At 39.6% G+C, this 18,750-nt stretch overlaps 1 protein-coding gene across 1 annotated transcript in view; it reads right to left on the bottom strand.

Moving 5' to 3' along the window:
• Positions 1 to 18,750, bottom strand: part of whrnb (whirlin b) — an 84,538-nt gene that overhangs the window by 42,635 nt on the left and 23,153 nt on the right. Inside the window, exons 2-3 of the mRNA XM_027162731.2 lie at positions 5,851 to 6,063; positions 3,064 to 3,189 (exon numbers count right to left, since the gene is read on the bottom strand). Of these exons, the coding sequence (XP_027018532.1) occupies positions 3,064 to 3,189; positions 5,851 to 6,063 (339 nt within the window). The remainder of the gene's footprint in view (positions 1 to 3,063; positions 3,190 to 5,850; positions 6,064 to 18,750) is intronic.

The raw sequence follows: 18,750 nt of genomic DNA, 5'->3' as shown, positions 1-18,750 counted from the left end.
GTGAGTGTGTGTGTGTGTGCCCTGGATGTGTATTTCTGTGTGAGGTCATTCATTCTGTATCAGTCAATTTCTCTACTTCAGTTCCAAAATGTTCTTTAGCCTAATATTACTTTTTCTTTTGCGTGCAGGTTCAATTTCACATACTTTGTATTATATATAAAAAAGTGAACTTGAGTGGAAGATAAACAGATCAAGTCTCTTCTTGTGACCTTGTGCATCATCACACAGCTCAGTTCCACCATTTAAAAAATAAATCCCGCTGTTTGTTTTTTTGTTTTTGTTTTTCCAGCTTCACTGTAAATTTCCCAAATCAGAACAATCACACTAAAAGCCCCCACCCCACCACACCCCATCCCCATCCCCATCCCAAAATAGTATTCAGAAAAGCTGTTCATTAATATTTTCATAAGTACTCAAAGATCTGGAGAATGTTGATGTCTGTTTCCAGAACTGAGGGTCGTGCTTCTGCATTAGCAAAAAACTAGTGCTGATTATTGCATGGACCAGAATGGCTCATGAAATAAGCGATTCACGATGAGCAGGGAATGAAGTGCTCCGACAGCTAGCAAAGACGAACAGCAGCGCAGTCACTCACTCGGATAAACACTTTCAGACAAAATAACAAGAAAGTTTATTATCATGAAAAAGTCTAAAACGTGAAATCTAACTTTCTTAGGGTTATTGTGAACGTTGGAAAGTCTAAACTATTCATTAGTTATTCACAACTCAATGGATGGGGGGCACGGTGGCTTAGTGGTTAGCATGTTTGCCTCACACCTTTAGGTTTGGGGGTTCGATTCCCGCCTCCACCTTGTGTGTGTGGAGTTTGCATGTTCTCCCCGTGCCTCAGGGGTTTCCTCCGGTTTCCTCCCCCGATCCAAAGACATGCATGGTAGGTTGATTGGCATCTCTGGAAAATTGTCCGTAATGTGTGTGAGTGTGTGAGTGAATGAGAGAGTGTGTGTGTGCCCTGCGATGAGTTGGCACTCCGTCCAGGATGTATCCTGCCTTGATGCCCGATGACACCTGAGATAGGCACAGGCTCCCCGTGACCCGAGAAGTTCGGATAAGCGGTACTTATTTTGGATTCATTCTGTTTTGTTCTCGAATTTTCCTCGGCTTTGGGTGCCTGTCTCGTCTAATTGTAAAAAATAACATAATGCTTGTGACTTTACATACAAAAAAATACATTTTTCTTTTAGACCAGACAAATCGTTGGCTCAATGCCTGAATCGAACTAGCTGAAGTAAAGGCTCGGATTGTTGGTCTTTCAGTCTTGATCTTGCTTCGTCGTTGCTTTCCAAAGGACTTGATCTTGATCTGGCCTTGACTCCTAAAGACAATCTAGACTCAAGCTCTGGTAGTCTTGGTCTTCGGCTTGACGCTGGTGCTCGTGACTGCAGTGCTACAACAAGTATGGTCTGTTCTAGATAATACTATATTGTGAAAATGGTTAGTAGAGTCCTATCAGCAATTTCACGATTATTTTTGTAGGTTCGTGTAATATATGAAATAATAGAAGGAAGTTTCTATGTAATATCCAACAACAGAAGTAGAACCCATTTTGAAAACATGTATTGCAGAATCGAGTAACAATCAGAGTAACAACTACTGTATTGTAGTAGTCAGAGATCAGGAATATTCAAGGCAGCTGTTTCTTCATGTAATGGACAAAATTATTTATAATCTAGTCTAGAGTAATTCATGTGATTTGCCCAATACACTCTAAAATGGAAAGTGGCACTCTTAGTGAAAAAAAAAAGAAAAGCACCATCTAGTTCTCTAAAGTGTTCTTTAGTTTGTCGACCTACTGAAATCCTTTAAAGTCTATGCAGAACCCTACAAAAGCCTTTTTTCTCTAGAGGCAAGCTACAAAGCATTAACCATCCAAACAGCTTCGGTTAACATTGTTTTTGTTTCTGTTCAAAAAAAAAAAAGACTTTTGAGTATGTTCTCCTGGGAGAAAACAGAGAGAGAGAGGAACCTATAACTATCCAAAAAGCCTCTGACGAACCTCTTTTTCTACAAGGGTAGACCACCATAGACCTTCTGAGGGAATCATTAATGGTGTTGGTATGGAATCATAGATCAGAGGATGTAATTTAGCACAATTTTTAAAAACAATCCTAGAAGTTTCTAACCCCGAATAAATTTGCCCTAGCTCAAAGGGTTAACACTGGCTTTCATGCCTGACTAGAAATGAATGTGCACAGATCAGAGCTGAAGCTACAGCAGGCTGCACCAAGCACTCCACTCCACCACATTAGCCAAAAAATGACAAAAAAAAAAATCCTGATGCGTCCACGGTAATGTGGTATGTAAATCTTTTTTGTCATCAAATCAAGGCCTGGCTTCAGCTTTACACATATTTCTTCTTTCCTTCTTGTACCTCTCCATACTCCAGACTGTTTTTTTTTTCTAATTAGCTAATGGCTTGAATAAACTGAATTAAATGTAACCTCAGCTCTGCAGCGCTCTCCGGGTTTGGAGATCTGGAGGTACATAGTCTGACATCTCAGGTATCTTTCTCACATTCAGTCAGCAAGATCATACTTTGTCAAGCAGTTCATGTTCAGCAATGTCCTGAGGCTGCTCAAAACCTTGGCTCACTCTGACTTTACAATAATCAGCAAACTGACAGACCCCAGTGCACCCTTACTACCATCACTCTGCTTTTTTTATGACTGTTGTGGTGGTATTCGTGTGTAAACTTTGAATTCGGTAAAGCCCAAAATCTTTTCTTCGAGTTGCAATGCTGGCAAAACTGTAGAGTTGTTTTCCCATGTCAAAGAAAGAAAGAACTAACAAGAATATGCGTACACCGTGTATCTCTACTCCATGTATCTAATTCAGTAAAGATTGTAGCTGATGCTCCGACCAGGGGGAAGAAAAAAGGGCCAAAACAAAAGATGCTCTGCTTTTATTAAGCTTAATTTTTACTGTTTACTTTTCGTTGCAAAGAACTTTGCAGGATTGCATAGAACTAAAGTTATTGTTAATACCTGATTTATATACATTCAGTATGTGATATATATATATATATATTTTATCGTTGGGTTTTACCTTTAATCCTCCGCACTCTGCTGCTGATCCGTGGTCCACTCCGGCTATATAAATGCCGAGGGAATATTCTGCTCCTCCACGTATCATCAGACCCAGCGGACGTCCATCATCCAAGGAGATGGTGACCTGGAGGGACGAATACATACAAAAACACTCGAACATAGAACAGCTTTATAAATCTCTACTCAATCCATCATGCTCTATTAGCAAGAGCTATTAAGGATCTTCTGACCTACTTCTACTGCTCCATCGATCTATCCAGATTACATCCATCCCTCTCTCCATCTAACAATCCATCTATTGGTCTGGCAATCCTAGCATTCCTCTATTGATCTGTCCATCCAACCAACCTTCCAACCATCTATTTATCCATCTATTAGAACATCAATTCATGTACCCATCTAACCATCCATCTACTCTTCCATCAATCTATCCATCTAACATCCATCTTTCTCCCCACCTAACCAACTATCCAGTCATCAAACTAACCATCCATCTATCCATCTACTTGTTCTATCCATTTATCCTTCAAACATCTATTCATCTATTCATCTGACCAATTACGAACCCTCTGTAAGCCAATCCAACCATACCTCCATTAATCTGTCCATCTAATCAACCCTCCAACCATCTATCTATCCATTTATAAGGAACATCCATTTATATTTCCATCTTACCATCTATTTATCCATCTTTCTATCAACCATGCACCCATTAACCCTACCATCATTTGAACCATGTATCTTTCCATGTACATACTGTAGAACATTTATTCATGTGTCCATCTAGCAATCCATCCATCCATCCATCCATCCATCCATCCATCCATCCATCCATCCATCCATCCATCCATCTCTTCAGCTAAACCTCCATTCCCTTAAGCCTCCATCCATCTAATCATCCGTCTGTCTCTCCTTCCACCTGTCTGTCCAACCATCCAACCATCTACAGTGGATGTAAAAAATGATCCCTCTTTAAATTGCAAGCTTTTGTGATGAAAAGTAAAGCAAATACATCAAAAAATGAAATGATTAATGATTTAGAGGAAACAAGAAAATGCTGTGGACCATGACTTCAGCAGTCAGAAGAAACCAAGAATTTGTCGAGGAAATACTACTTTCAGTTAATCACAGCTTACTCTGTAACACTGACTTTTCAGGATGAATTCGGTGACAGGAACATAATAGTAAAAACATTTTAAACACGAATTTAATATTGAGCACATTTACATGCACCATTATATCTGGATCTTTAGATTTACCTCAGTGTTATTTTTACATTGCAAAAACCTGCTCTAACAGGTTGGTGTAGACTTTTGATTTCCTCTATCTATCTATCTATCTATCTATCTATCTATCTATCTATCTATCTATCTATCTATCTATCTATCAAAATACATCCATCTATCCATCCAATACCATTGGACACCAAAAAATCTCAGAAACCTGAGGTATTTTTTTTTTGGGCAATAACGAGTCAAGCTGTCTGAGTCAAGCTATTTAGAATCCTTAAGCATTTTGATATTTATGTTATTACAGTACACCTATTAGCTAGCAATGACACAAGAGAACAAATACAGCATAATTTAATATCTTAATAACTTCTAAAGTCACTATAAAGTCCTTCAAAAGTCTAAACAGCTAAATCACAAACATCTTGCGATGCAGGTGCAACGTTCATATGATGAATGACTATAGATCTGTCTGGTCCTGATGGGGAAATAAATCATGCCGACAGACAGAGAAGATTGTTGCCTGAGCTGGACCTAGACTCATATCACTCCGCTCCCTTTGGGCAAAAACATCATATCGTACACTGCTCTGAAATGCCTCTCCTGCTAGCCATGAATGCCTGCTTCTAAACAGAGCACATGGCTGTCACTTTTAATTAGGATTGTCTTCCATCATCAAAAGAGTTAAGAAAAAAATCATCTTGTAGAGAATAACTGGTCATTTGTTTTAATCCTGGCCTTCGCATATACGGTGCTGGAAGCCAGCGTTCGTGTTTAGGTTGAAATCCGAGTCGAGACTGACAGGAGGGGTGAAAGAGAGTGAAAGGCAGAGAGAGGAAAAGCAACAGTTAAGAATTGATCGAATAAAAGGGCAACGTGGTATGAACGTGAGAGAAAGAGAGAAAAGAACAGAAAAGACAACAAAAATATCAGAAAGCACATTTTGGATTAACAAACACAGTTAAGAAAGGCGTGAACGACGGGAAAAAGTATTCCGCTGGATCAAATGATTCTACATGCACCTATTTTTATCAACCTGAATAAACTCAATACTGATTCAGATTCCAAAAATACTGTTTAAATATTGCAATTTTTTTTTGAAACCTAAATATTGCAATCCGATTTAAATATTCCGTATATGTATTTCATTATATACGTTGTGAACAAGACGTCCACACGCATATAAGTTAAATACTGAATTTATAAGATAAGATAAATATTGAATACAAAAGAAAATATTCTGATTCAAGTGTTTTCATAGTTATCTCATCCTATTTTTTTGATTACTTCGGCTCTACCGAAGTAATCATCTGAGGCACGTTACAAAGGGTGAACGAATGTTTAATAGACATTAGACAAAAAAGTTTGTCCCTCGTCTATTCAGTGTCCATGACTCTAGCAAAAGTTGGTCTTATCTACTGTATATGAACTAATTTTAAATAGCTAAGCACTACAAGACAACTGATGTTACCATTCAGTCATGCTAAGTGCTTATCTAGACCTTTGTACAGGCCCATGACTGATAGATTAAAAAAAAAAGTAAGCCACAAACTTACCCTTCTCTCTGCCCCCTGTTGTGGGGCGTGTCCACGGCGCTGGCTGTTAAAGTGTCGCCCGCCTACAGTATGCTGTTCCTGCAGGTCAGGGGGCGGAGAAATGCTTCGACCCTGAGGGTCTACCCATGTGTACACATGATTGGTCACATAACCTCCAGGGATCCGCCCCATAGAACACACTGATAAGCAGAGCTTCTTGCATCCCTTCAGCACCTGTCGAGGAGGACGAGAAGGATGGAAGGATGTGAGAGTAGAACGAAAAAGGAACAGAAGAAGAAAGAGGAAGAGAAGGAGGGATAGAGGTATGTTTTCGAGAAAGCCATTAATGAGGCCTTATCATTTCACTCCACATCTGGAGTAAATGTCTCGCTGTTTATGCAGATGTCATTAATCACTGCACTTAGTCTGCGTGTTAATTTAATCCATCAGTGCACACACAGGCAAAGCCAGCCAGATAAATAATTACTGCTCTTCATCACACTTTAATTTCAATAAATGTTAATATCATGTTCAGATCAGATTGACGTGCACACACGTGCAGGCTTAAGTAACCTCCTCTGCATGACAGACTGGTAAGGGTTGCGTGAATCCATCCCCGCTCCGTACAGAAGCCCTGTAGAGCAAATAAACTCTCAGAACTACACCGTCCTGTTTTCCTCACCTCCTCACCAGTTTTATTCATGCTAGGCTGTGTATATATATATACGCTTCCTCAATGCTTGGTGGATGAAGTTCATAAGAGTCTTGCGCGCCTGCTTTTACAGAAGGATGGGATTTTTTTTTACTCTGAGCGTTTGAGCGAGTGAGAAGGTGAAAGGCAAAAAAAAAAAGACAGGAGTAGAAGAAAAGGGTGCAATGAGTCAGAGGTACATGTATCAATAGCACAAAGACTGTCTGGAACACTGTGGAGTCTCTTGTTAAGACTCTGTTCTGCTCGACCGATTGACACTGACATGGTTATGAATACGCTGAGATGTAAGCAGCTGTAGATCGCAGAGGCTTGTTTCTTTAAAAAAAACGACGGATATTACAGCACTGAATTACCTTTACACTCACTGTAAGCTACACAGGATAATAAATAGTGCAATAATAATAATAATAATAATAATAATAATAATAATAATAATACACATCCATTGTATTTGGAAGTCCTATACCCCTGCTCATTCATATGATTATATATTCAGTCAATCATGTGGCATCTATATGGCATCTATCAGTCAATCATGTGGCATGAGATTATATATATATATATATATAAAGAGCTTTCCGTTCACTTCAAACATCAGAATGAGGAAGAATGTAAACTCGATGACTCTGGATTGATTATCAGTGCAAGATATTTTGTAAATGGCTCATCTGGCATGATTTTAATACAAACAGAATTTAGAGTTTTTCAGTATGAGACAAAAAACATCTGGTGAGAGGAAGTTCTGTAGGCGGAAATCCACTGTCGATTACAAAAGTCAGAGGAGAACAGCGAAATCTGAAAGGTTCGAAGGAGCCCGGAAGGCTACAGTAACTCGGGTAACTTTTTATAACTGTGGTGAGCAGAAAAAAATCTCAAAATGTGCAACACAAAAAGCTTTAAGGCTTATTGTTTTTTTTTTTATTATTGTTGTTGTTGCTGGTGGTGATGCTGACATTAATTTTGTTGATGATGTTGGTGGTGATGATATTGGTTTTGTTGCTGTTGTAGGTGGTGGTGGTGGTGGTGGTGCTAATATTCTTGTTTTTGTTCTTGTGGGTGGTGGTGATGTTGATATTTTGTTGTTGTTGTTATTGTTGATGTTATTATTCTTGTTTTTGTTGTTGGCAGAGGTATTTTTGTTGGTGGTGGTGATGTTGATATTTTGTTGTTGGTGGTGGTGGTGTTATTATTTTTGTTTTTGTTCTTGTGGGTGGTGGTGATGTCGATATTTTTTTGTTGTTGGTGGTGGTGTTATTATTTTTGTTTTTGTTGGTGATGTTATTGTTTTTATTGTTGTTGGTGGTGTTATTATTTTTGTTTTTGTTGTTGTTGGCGAAGGTATTATTTTTGTTGTTGGTGGTGATGTTGATATTTTGTTGTTGTTGGTGGTGTTATTATTTTTGTTTTTGTTGGTGATGATATTATTTTTATTGTTGGTGGTGTTGTTATTTTTGTTTTTGTTGTTGGTGGTGTTATTATTTTTGTTGTTGTGGGTGGTGGTGATATCGATATAATTTTGTTGTTGTTGGTGTTGTATAAAACATACCAGAAACTCTAGAAGATTAAGAAAAATACTATCTGTACCTTTTTAGACATTTTATTCAGACATGAATAACAAAGTGCCAGCAGCACCCTAAATAGGATCTAGAACTGCCTCTAGGGTATCGACAAGAAAGCTTGTTTTATAAAGTCAGATAAACTAGATTGAGCCCATGAGTGTCCTAGCTGCACAATTTGACTGTCATGAAGCTTCAGCAGATTCTCCCTCCAGTAGTCCAAGCTTTGCTCAAGCCTCATGTAGACCAACATTTTGAGATATTTATATGTAAAAAAAAAAAAAAGTTGAATCCAATAACCACAATGTTCAGATTAAAGATAAAACGCTAAAACATTAAGGAGACAAACATGCAACAGACGTTATGAAGGGTGGTGTCAAGTGTGTGAGTCAGTACTGCATCAGAGACCAGGTCATTTCCATATATAAATACCACATTCCATAAATAAAGACCGCCTTTCTTCGTTAAATACCATCTGACATCCTGAACAGAATAACTGCCCTGATTATGGTGCAATGTGTGTGACTGGTGTTTAAAAAAATTAACATGCCAACATGACAGAACCAAATTTTTTTTAAACTCTGGTGAACACCTAGCGAGAGCCACCTGTCAAATTTAGCCATTTACCCCCCAAGGCTAAGACACCAGTCACGCACAGAATGACAGAAAGTTAGTGAGAGACGAGCACAGAGAGACATGGAAAGAGAAATATTTCAATGTTTTGACAGGCTTTCAATGAATAATCCATAAGCCTATGGGCTCGTCTTGTCGGGAAGAGAGAGATCGCGAAGCAGATTGTCTTCATGTGTGAACACAGCAGAAATGCAACCCTATATGAAGCCCCTAACAAACCAACCTCGAATCAATTTGTAGTATCATCCGGGGCAGGAGTGAGAGAACAAGGCCAAAATTCAACACTAAACCTCACCAAAATGCTGTCAATACTAAACCTCACCAATTGGTGTTGTGTATGTTTGTTATAATTATGTATGGTCTTTAACCTGTTACACCACAGCGTGGTTGAAATCTCAAATAGAACGATGTCGATTCGTTCACTAAACCAGCAGTAGTTCAGACCGTAACATAAATGACAGCTTTACATTAGTGTGCTATTCCTAATATGAATAAATGAAATGAAATTGGGGCAGAGAAGTGCTGTGGCCCGAACTTCCGATCAACAGCCCAGAACCTTAACCACTTGAGCCACCGCTGCCCTTAATATGTCAATGTTACCATAGTAACACTTCATGGACAATGTAATCATATCACTAAGGCTGATAAATAAATTACAAAACATGTTATTTAACATATAATGGTTTATATAGACAGGTTTGCCATTTTCTTTTCTTGTCACAGTTACATAAGGTGTCTTGAGTGTCAGCACTTAAATAATAAATTACATTTCTGCTGAAATAAAGGCTTCAAGCCAGCGGGGTTTGTTTTATTTCTTCATTTCTTAGTTACACAACCTAATAACAGGAACGGTCTTGTCTTCCTGTTGGTCTACGACAGTAAGCTTGAGTCTACTACTGTATTCTTATGCACATAACACTTGCCATGACTGTATTAATTGTTGTACATATACTCACATATTTATCTGCACTTGTTCTTTCGTACGTTTTCTATCTGTTACAGGTTTATATTAAACCTCTTCCAGCAACAGCATGTATGTCATATCATTGCATTATATATGTGGTCCAAAAGAAAATGGCAGCAGCTGCGTTTTGCTCACTGACCCCTAGCTGCAAACCAGGGCCCGTATTCATAAAGATTATTAGTGTAACGAGTGTCTCCTAGTGACGAAAGTGTAAGAAAATCCCTTGAAATGTGGGCGTTTCCCCTTAAAGTGAAAGAGAAGATCCTAGTAAAGATAAGTTCATCATAAAGCATCTTAAGCCTTAAATAAGATCTTAAGAAAAACACACAAAAATGTTCGGAGTGGTGAAAAGGACGTTCATTATTTCATTAAGAGTTTCATTATTATAGGAGAAAATGGCCGAAATCCCGAAAGGGAAGGAGGGAGGGAAGGAAGGAGGGAGGGAGAGAAGGAGGGAAAGAAAGAAGGTATGGTAAGAAAGAAAGAAAGAAAGAGAGAGAGAGAGAGAGAGAGGGAGGCCAGGCCAGTTGCAGCAGTGATTAAAGTCTGAAGTGACTTCCTCATGTAGGAAACAGATCCAAGGCCAGCTGTGTGATAATGTTGTCCTCTTCCAGTCTCAGCATTTTACTCAGTTATTAAGCTTATAGCATTTTATTCACTGTCTATCATAACTTGCATACTAACAGTGAAACGAACAGGAAAGTCTGGATTCACACTTTGGTTCGGAACGGAGCTACCGGCATCTGTAACAATCACTCTGATACAGTAACTGATATATAAGGTCTCTTTAAATTCTTAACTTGAATAGAAATACTAAAAACAAATCCAAATAAAGAGAATCCAAGTTTGTGATGATCTTATTTCAAAATGTACACCCCTTTACCTTTACCCATAATATCAGACCCCTTCTTAGCACAGACACATAATAAAAATCCTATTTCCCTGTTTTCAGGCACCATCTCTTATAGCTGAATTTGTCGATCTCTTTTTGTTTTTGTTCAGCAGACTTCACTAATATCACAACTAAATATAATCTCCTGGGATTTTTTAGACTCTAGATCTTCCACAGAATGGTACAAAACAACAACAATGAAATTCCAGTGAGTAAAAGATCTGCAGGAAGAAGAACATACAGTAATCCCTCGCCACTTCGCGGTTCGAGTTTCGCGGCCTCAGTGCATCGCCGATTTTTCAAAAATATTCTTCGAAAAAAAAAAATACAAACGGTTTCCCAGGATGCCAGACAAAGAGAGAAACTCTCTCAGAGGCTTTGCACATACCCATGGGCACTCAGACAAGGCACGTGATTGGTTCCCGGCGCAAGATCTGAGCTGATTGGCTGCGCATCATCGCATCCTCTCCCAGCTTCTTCCCTTGTTGTATCTCACCACTCTCGTTCACACTGTCAACTGTGTCTCGTGTATTGTGTTCGAAATTAAGCCTATACTGCAAGGGCGTCGATTTGGGTAGGGACGGTAGGGACATGTCCCTACCAATATCCAGGGAACACTCAATTGTCCCTAGCAATAATTCGACCAAGCCTATATATATATTTATACATAACCACTGATATCCGTCTGTGTCTTGTACTTTTTTACTTATTTCATTTAACATTTATCCAGGAATCATTAAATAAGATGAAAATATTTTACAACAGCATTCTGTAAAAAATAACGCAACTTATGGAACACAAACGGTTAACAGATTTACCCCTGCAATGAATCCCGCCTCTGTAACTCACCTCTCTAAAAGGATTGGCCTTTGCCTTTTTTGAGTCCTGTCTCTCTAACCCACGTCGCTGTTTGATCGGCTTTGTCTTTCTCGCTAATGTGTTGAGGTCGGCTGCAGCTATATTCCGTTGTATGAAGCAATATGCAACGTGATTATGCAGGCTACCGGTATGTGAGGAAGAAAGTATTCTTATAACAACAGTCTTATGCACAAAATACGAGGAATGTTGTCCCCACCAATGTCAAATAAATTATGTCCCCACCAATGTCAAAATCAAACTTTCGCCATTGGATCACTGTATTATGTTTATTAATGAGATCAGCAAAACAACGGCCAGATTTCTTCAAGCTGACTAGAGCTTCTTAAATGATCACTCTTTACAACCAAGGTGCACAGAAAAGCCTATACAATTCATTGACTTTTGAGCCAAATAGATAACAAACAGCAGAAGACCTTGTGAGGCTTGTGACAATTGTTTCCTGGTCTGAAAAATCTTGATTTCTACTGAGGTACGCAAATGGTGGGGTCAATATTTGGCCAGTAAACAGCATGAATTTATAAAGATATCTTGCTTTGGGTCAATAGTTCAAGCTGGTGGAGGTGGTGTAATGGTGTGGGGAATGTTTTCTTGGCACCTATTGGTTCTGCTTATACCAATAAACCATCCCTTTACGTCTACAGTCTTATATCAGGTACTTTAATGACCTCACTAGTTCCCAGATCTGACTAGAATAGATTCACAGAATGTGATCATCAATGGTATCTGCAGCATTGCAGGAGTCAATGCCAAAGCAGCAGTGTCTTCTCTTACGGAAAAAATAGCCCAGATGTGGTGAGTAAAGGCCATGCTTTTTTTTTTATTTACACACAAGCTTCTATTTTGACCAGATGTGAGATAATATGAAGATGGGAATGATTTTTATAGTCTTTATAGAGAAACCCTGCCAATCAGACTGCAGCACAGCACATCTGCTCACCTCTGTGACAATTATGTCGTGTATTCTCAACAGCTAAATGCTAATTTATTTATCTCTGTAGTAACCTGACATATAGACTTATTTATGCAGTGATTGTGGACTTTGGGACTGCGGCAGGGGTTGCTCAAGCGTTTAAGGCTCTGGGTTGTTGATCGGTGGATCTGGGTTCAAGCCCCAGCACTGCCAAGCTGCCACTGCTGTGCCCTTGTGCAAGGCCCTTAACCATCTCTGCTCCAGTGGTGCTGTATCATGGTCGACCTTGTGCTCTGACCCCAAACTCCAAAATTTGGATATGTTAAGAAAGAATTTCCCTGTGCTGCAATGCATATGTGGCAAAATGGCTTCTATTCACACTCGTACCTGTGTTTAACTGAACAGTAAAATATCTACCTAGAAAATATATTTTTGGTAAAAAAAAATTGATTTCAAAAATTTCAACACAATAAAAAAAGATCTGTAAAAAATCTGCAGGTGAACTCCAGGTACAGTATACTGTATGATATTACAAAAAATGTCTATGGGATTATCTCAGCATCATACAGTACCTAATCACAACTTTTATTCAATTCAATATATTTGTGTATCGCTTTTAACAATTTACATTGTCTCCAAGCAGCTAAACATAACTATAGAAACAGAATAAAAATTGTAAAGATTAAAATTTGAAATTCATTCATTCATTTTCTACCGCTTATCCGAACTTCTCGGGTCACGGGGAGCCTGTGCATCGAGCATCGAGGCAGGATACACCCTGGACGGAGTGCCAACAGATCACAGGGCGCACACACACTCTCATTCACTCACACACTCACACACTACAGACAATTTTCCAGAGATGACAATCAACCTACCATGCATGTCTTTGGACCGGGGGAGGAAACCTGAGTACCCGGAGGAAACCCCCGAGGCACGGGGAGAACATGCAAACTCCAGACACACAAGGCGGAGGCGGTAATCGAACCCCCAACCCAGGAGGTGTGAGGCAAACTTGCTAACCACTAAACCACAGCCAATTATCTCTAATGAGCAAGATATGATTTCAAATCCCACCACTTTTTACAGTTGTATGGTTCTGCTCTACATTACCGCCTGCACCAGTGGTCATGAAGATACTACAATACAATAAATGTATGTATATGTTTTAATTCATATCATTTATTTTTTTATAGATCTAATGGGTTTATTGACTTGCCAAGAAACCAGTTTGCAACACAGCAAACACATAAATCTGCATAAGTCATAAAAAAGACAACATAAAAAGCTGAAGTTTGTTAGGTTTCTTCGTGTACCGAAGCAGTCCGAAGTCCATAAACATATATAACCACCACATGCTCATGCTGTAACAATCATATTCATGCCAAAGTGAAATTGGATTTTTATTAACCCCTCCAGAATTTTTATTATGTTCATTACTACGAATCTCATTTCTGCTGCATCACCGCATCAATCCGGAGCCAAATGCGAAGCTTGCGACGAGCGGACTGACACCGCGGTGCACATGGACGTGCTCAAAGCAAGGCTGTGCCAGAAAATCAGTTTATGGGATTTTATTTTACTTGTTTCAGCAAAATCATAATGGAACACAAGCTTCACTGAGCTGCATCCTCTGCATATAATGCGCTTTATACCGGGAATCAACTGAAGCCTGAGAGAAGTTTCCAGTGATGGGCCACATGCAGCAGTAATATGGTAATTTCACAGAATGTGACAATATGACAAGCCAGTTTTTAAAAAAAAAAACCAAAAAAAACATCCATTTGGCATTCCTGAATCGTCAAGCTGCTCCTGTCCTCTTGCCCCTGATCACAAGAGGGAATGCATATGGAATAATCCGCACTAACCTTATGCGCACTCCACCCCCTGTAGACTACAGACCCAGAAACATGGTTAAACATGGGAGAGGAGAAAAAAAGTAGGTCTGCTCTACTAGCACAACTCGAGACATATACACCTGTACCATGTCCTCAGAATAAGGTTAAAACATAATCGGTGCAAAAGGCTTTGCTCTGCATTTCACTGACATGACACCGGAGAGAACTATCCCAGGGTGCAACATCGCCTGTGATTGGTTGCAGCAAACGAGATAAATTCCTTTAAACATAAATGCCTTATGTCGATATACCTACCGTACAAACCACAATCGAGGGATTACAAAGTCACACACAAATGGCTGAAAATCTAACAACCGTCAACAGATGTTTTTTTCTGTTTTTTTTTTTTTTTGCCGTTCCCCTTTGCTATTTAGAAAAAAAATAATATGTGGCGATAATTTGTGCGGTCTGTGTAGCTGTCATAAGCTAGGGCAGTTCCTCGACCCTACCACCAGAGGAAGGGTGTAGTAACTCCCTGTTCTGTTTTTCCGCCATCTCACCTGTTTCTTGTTTACCTTGATGTACTGCTTTATACGTGCCTGTCTTGTTGTCTTTATGATCGGGATTCATCGTTGTTGTGCGTGAGCCGTAAGGTCGGACGTTGTTATATCCAGGTTTTCATGTCAGTCGTGTTTTGTTTCTGTCATGTTTAATGTAAGTTTTGTTAGAAAGAAAGCCACTCTGTTAAGATGTCAGAATTGCTCTCTAGTTTCTTCTGATTTACTAAATAACCTAGTTTGTCTATCACTGTTTTTATATTTCACATAGCTCACTGATCCACTGGTTAAATATACATGCAGTGCAACACAATCACAGAGTATATAATAAGACTACGTGCAGCAAAAAACAGCTTATATATCATGAAGGCAATATGTTTAGAACTCTATATTAATAACCTTGATGAATTTTTAGAATGGAAGCGGCAGAAGGATAACAAAGACCGTCTCTGAAAAAAAATGGTATACGTGACTGTGTTTGCCATTTAAACTATAGTTATAGTACACCTGTAACAATACTAAGCCAAGGTGTACATGTCCATGATTACTATTTAAAGACATCCAGCTAGATGGTAGTATCACCCAGCTGTTTGGGAGATACTCAGATCTTTCACTCAATTTACATTAAAAGCAAAACCCTATTTAATCTACAAACAGGAAAAACAGTATAAAATGTTTGAGCAGTATTTGTCCTACGTTATTCTTGACTCTGATGAACCTCCATCCATCCAGTGAGGTGACATTCCACATGCCTAGAGCCAGAATCCGTGTTTATGGATTGGGTCGCCGAGGCCCCCGCCTTCGACTGCCCCTTACGGTTCCTCCTGCTGGTGGTGGGCCCACAGGAGATCGGCCCCACGTCGCTCCTTCAGGCTGAGCACGGCTGGGCCCCGTGAGGTAAGACCCGGCCACCGGGCGCTCGCATGCGAGCCCCAACCCTGGGCCTGGCTCAAGGGTGGGGCCCTGGTTGCGCCATACCAGGCGACGTCACAGACCTTGATAGTAATCTTCTCATAAGGGGTATTTGAAACGCTCTTTCTCTGGCCCGTCACCCAGGACCTGTTTACCTTGGGAGACCCTACCAGGGGCAGAAAGCCCCAGACAACATAGCTCCTAGGATCATTCAGGCACGCAAACCCCTCCACCACAATAAGGTGGCGGTTCAAGGAGAGGTCTGATGAACCTGAAATACTTTATTTATTTTGTCGCTGCTGTGCTGGAATAAGCTTCTCGTTCATCAAGATCTTCACTAAAAGTACACAAGCCCTCTTCATCCTGTAGTAATGGATATCTGAGTTAAGAAACTTTAACAGTGCTAACTAGTAGTGCTGGAGCACTTGTATGTGACAACCAATACAAGTCCTTGGAGAGAGTGCAAGCTTGTTAACACATCTTCCCTCGAAACCCTGCCAGACATCATCTCTGCATTGCTTATTCAAATAAAATAAAACAGACAAGACAGTGAGACAGAATATCAACAGATTCCAGCCTGCTATGTATGTGAATGGTTGCAAATATGTTACATAACTGCCTGTTCGTGTACGGCGTAACATTCTGTCAAGAGCGGAAAAAGCGAGAAAGAGTCGCTTCGCTGTTATAAAATATCTCTCTCTCCTGCATTGGTTACCTGTCCTTCGTTGCATCCTGTCTCATAACCCAGCCTTGTTTTCTCAAGTCCCTGCTAGTTTGCATTTTGTTCTTGTTTTCTCCATGGAGAGAGCTTGTGGATGGCACGGCATGCTGAGCACAGGGCTGTGAAATGCTCTGGCCTTTCTAAAAATGAAAGCACTCCAGATCAGAATGCATGCCTTCAGGGACCGAACAGGAAGAGATGACAAGCTGGAGTGTAGTAAATGATTCACGGCTAGGAAAATAAACTACAAATACATCTTTGAACCCCATGAGCTGTAGAATGAATCATGTGGCTTATAAATTGGTATTTATACCAGATACGTAATGCTTTATATTAATCACATATCAGACTATTTAAATGTCAATCCTGATTAATGTTCTAAGAAGTTGATAATGTGAAATTACAGTATTTTCCGCACTATAAGGCGCACCTAAGGGCCTTAAATTTTCCCAAAAATCGTCCGTGCACCTAATAATCCGGAGCGCCTTATGTGTGCACCGAGTTCCAAAAAATGGTAAAAATGTTGTTGTGCGACTTTTGTAAGCGTTCCGCTTGATTGACTTGACCAGTTCCCGCTGACACAGGGACGTAATACATACACTACGTACGCTGGCAGCGATAAACCAATCAGAGGACATTAAGTAATACGTACATTACGTACGCTTACCTTCGCCACGCCTCCGGAAGGTCTAACTACCGGTATGTTGCAAAACAACATTTGTTTCTTTCTAACCATTATGTGCTCCACACTCCAGTCCAGTAGGTGGAGGTAAATGCACCTTAAGTTGGTTTGCCATCCTCCAATAAAAACCAGATGCTTACGAGGCACAATACAAACTACAGGCTCTCAGTTACACGGTTGTAAATGGGAATAGAGCTGCGTATCTGTGGTTCGGAAGTGGAGGAAGCAAGAAAATATACTGTGCCAAGTTAAGAAGACACACTAGATGAGGACTTTAATGGATTTGTGGGAGAAGATTGATTAAAAAAATAATGTGTGTGTTGTTAAATAGTAGAATAAAGTTCATCTAAACTCACTGTTTTGCTTCTGTTACCTTTTTTGTAGACCGTATGTTTTAGCATGCGCCTTATAATACGGTGCGCCTTATAATACTGTGCGCCTTATAATACGGTGCGCCTTATGTATGGGTTAAGTACAGAAATAGACCCCGTAATTGAGACTGCGCCTTATAATCCGGTGCGCCTTATGGTGCGGAAAATACTGTAAACTGAAGCTAGTCCCCATGCAATCTAATAAAAATAGTTTGTTCAGCAAATAATCTCCTTTATAAAAATTGTAACCATGTCAGTAACCCTAAAATGAAATCGCTAAAGATACATATCACATAACATAGCATAGACAACATAACATAGTCGTGGCCTAATGGTTAGAGAGTTTGACTCCTAACCCTAAGGTTGTGGGTTCGAGTCTCGGGCAATACCATGACTGAGGTGCCCACTGAAATGGCTGCCCACTGCTCTGGGTGTGTGTTCACTGCTGTGTGTGTGCACTTTTTATGATGGGTTGAATGCAGAGAACAAATTCTGAGTATGGGTCACCATACTTAGCCATATGTCATGTCACTTTCACTTCACTTCATACATGCACTGAAGCATCGTACAGTATCGTACACTCCAATAGTCTGTCCGTTTGCATACTCGAATAACGTTAGGTTGTTGTTGGATACATCAATTTAGTTGTACGAAGAAAAAAAGTAAGACAACTGTACTCTGTCGATCACTAGCGAGACTAAGACTAGGCATCTAACAAGGCGACACTATACTCTAGCCCAAGGACCACTTTATCTTCCAATTTTTTTCTGAGGACCACCTACAGAATCCCACACTAACACGCCCCCAAAACCCAACAAAATAGAAAGGATAAGCTAAATTTAAGTTTAATATGCAACTGTTTCAATTCAAAAACTAATTATTCAAACACAAATGCAATGATATAATCAGAAATTATTATATAAATTTTGATTTAATTTGAAAAAGTAAATGTGAAATGAGTTGCAGCTTAATATGAACAACAAACTGCACATGTGGGAAAAAAAGCAATTAAACATACTGTAACAGCCTAGGTCCCACTTAATGCCATTCCGAAGAGCCATTAGTTTAAAACTGAGGTGGTGGGTATAGGAAGTCTATGGTTGTAAGTATGTTAACAATAAAATCTGAAAAAGAATGTTCCCCTTAATGTCCAATAATCACTGAAATTACTGGGATTTTACACATGAAACAAAAACTAGTACATTACAAAACTAATAGATCTGTGGATTGTGATATTTTCACTTAACTTTCTCACATGGTTTTCCACGGTGCGCTAGCTCCGTGGTATGCGGGA

The sequence above is a fragment of the Tachysurus fulvidraco genome, chromosome 9, assembly GCF_022655615.1.
Source record: "Tachysurus fulvidraco isolate hzauxx_2018 chromosome 9, HZAU_PFXX_2.0, whole genome shotgun sequence".
Taxonomy (NCBI): Eukaryota; Metazoa; Chordata; class Actinopteri; order Siluriformes; family Bagridae; genus Tachysurus; species Tachysurus fulvidraco.
The sequence above is the reverse complement of the archived record's forward strand: the minus strand, read 5'-3'. Positions and strand labels throughout refer to the sequence as shown.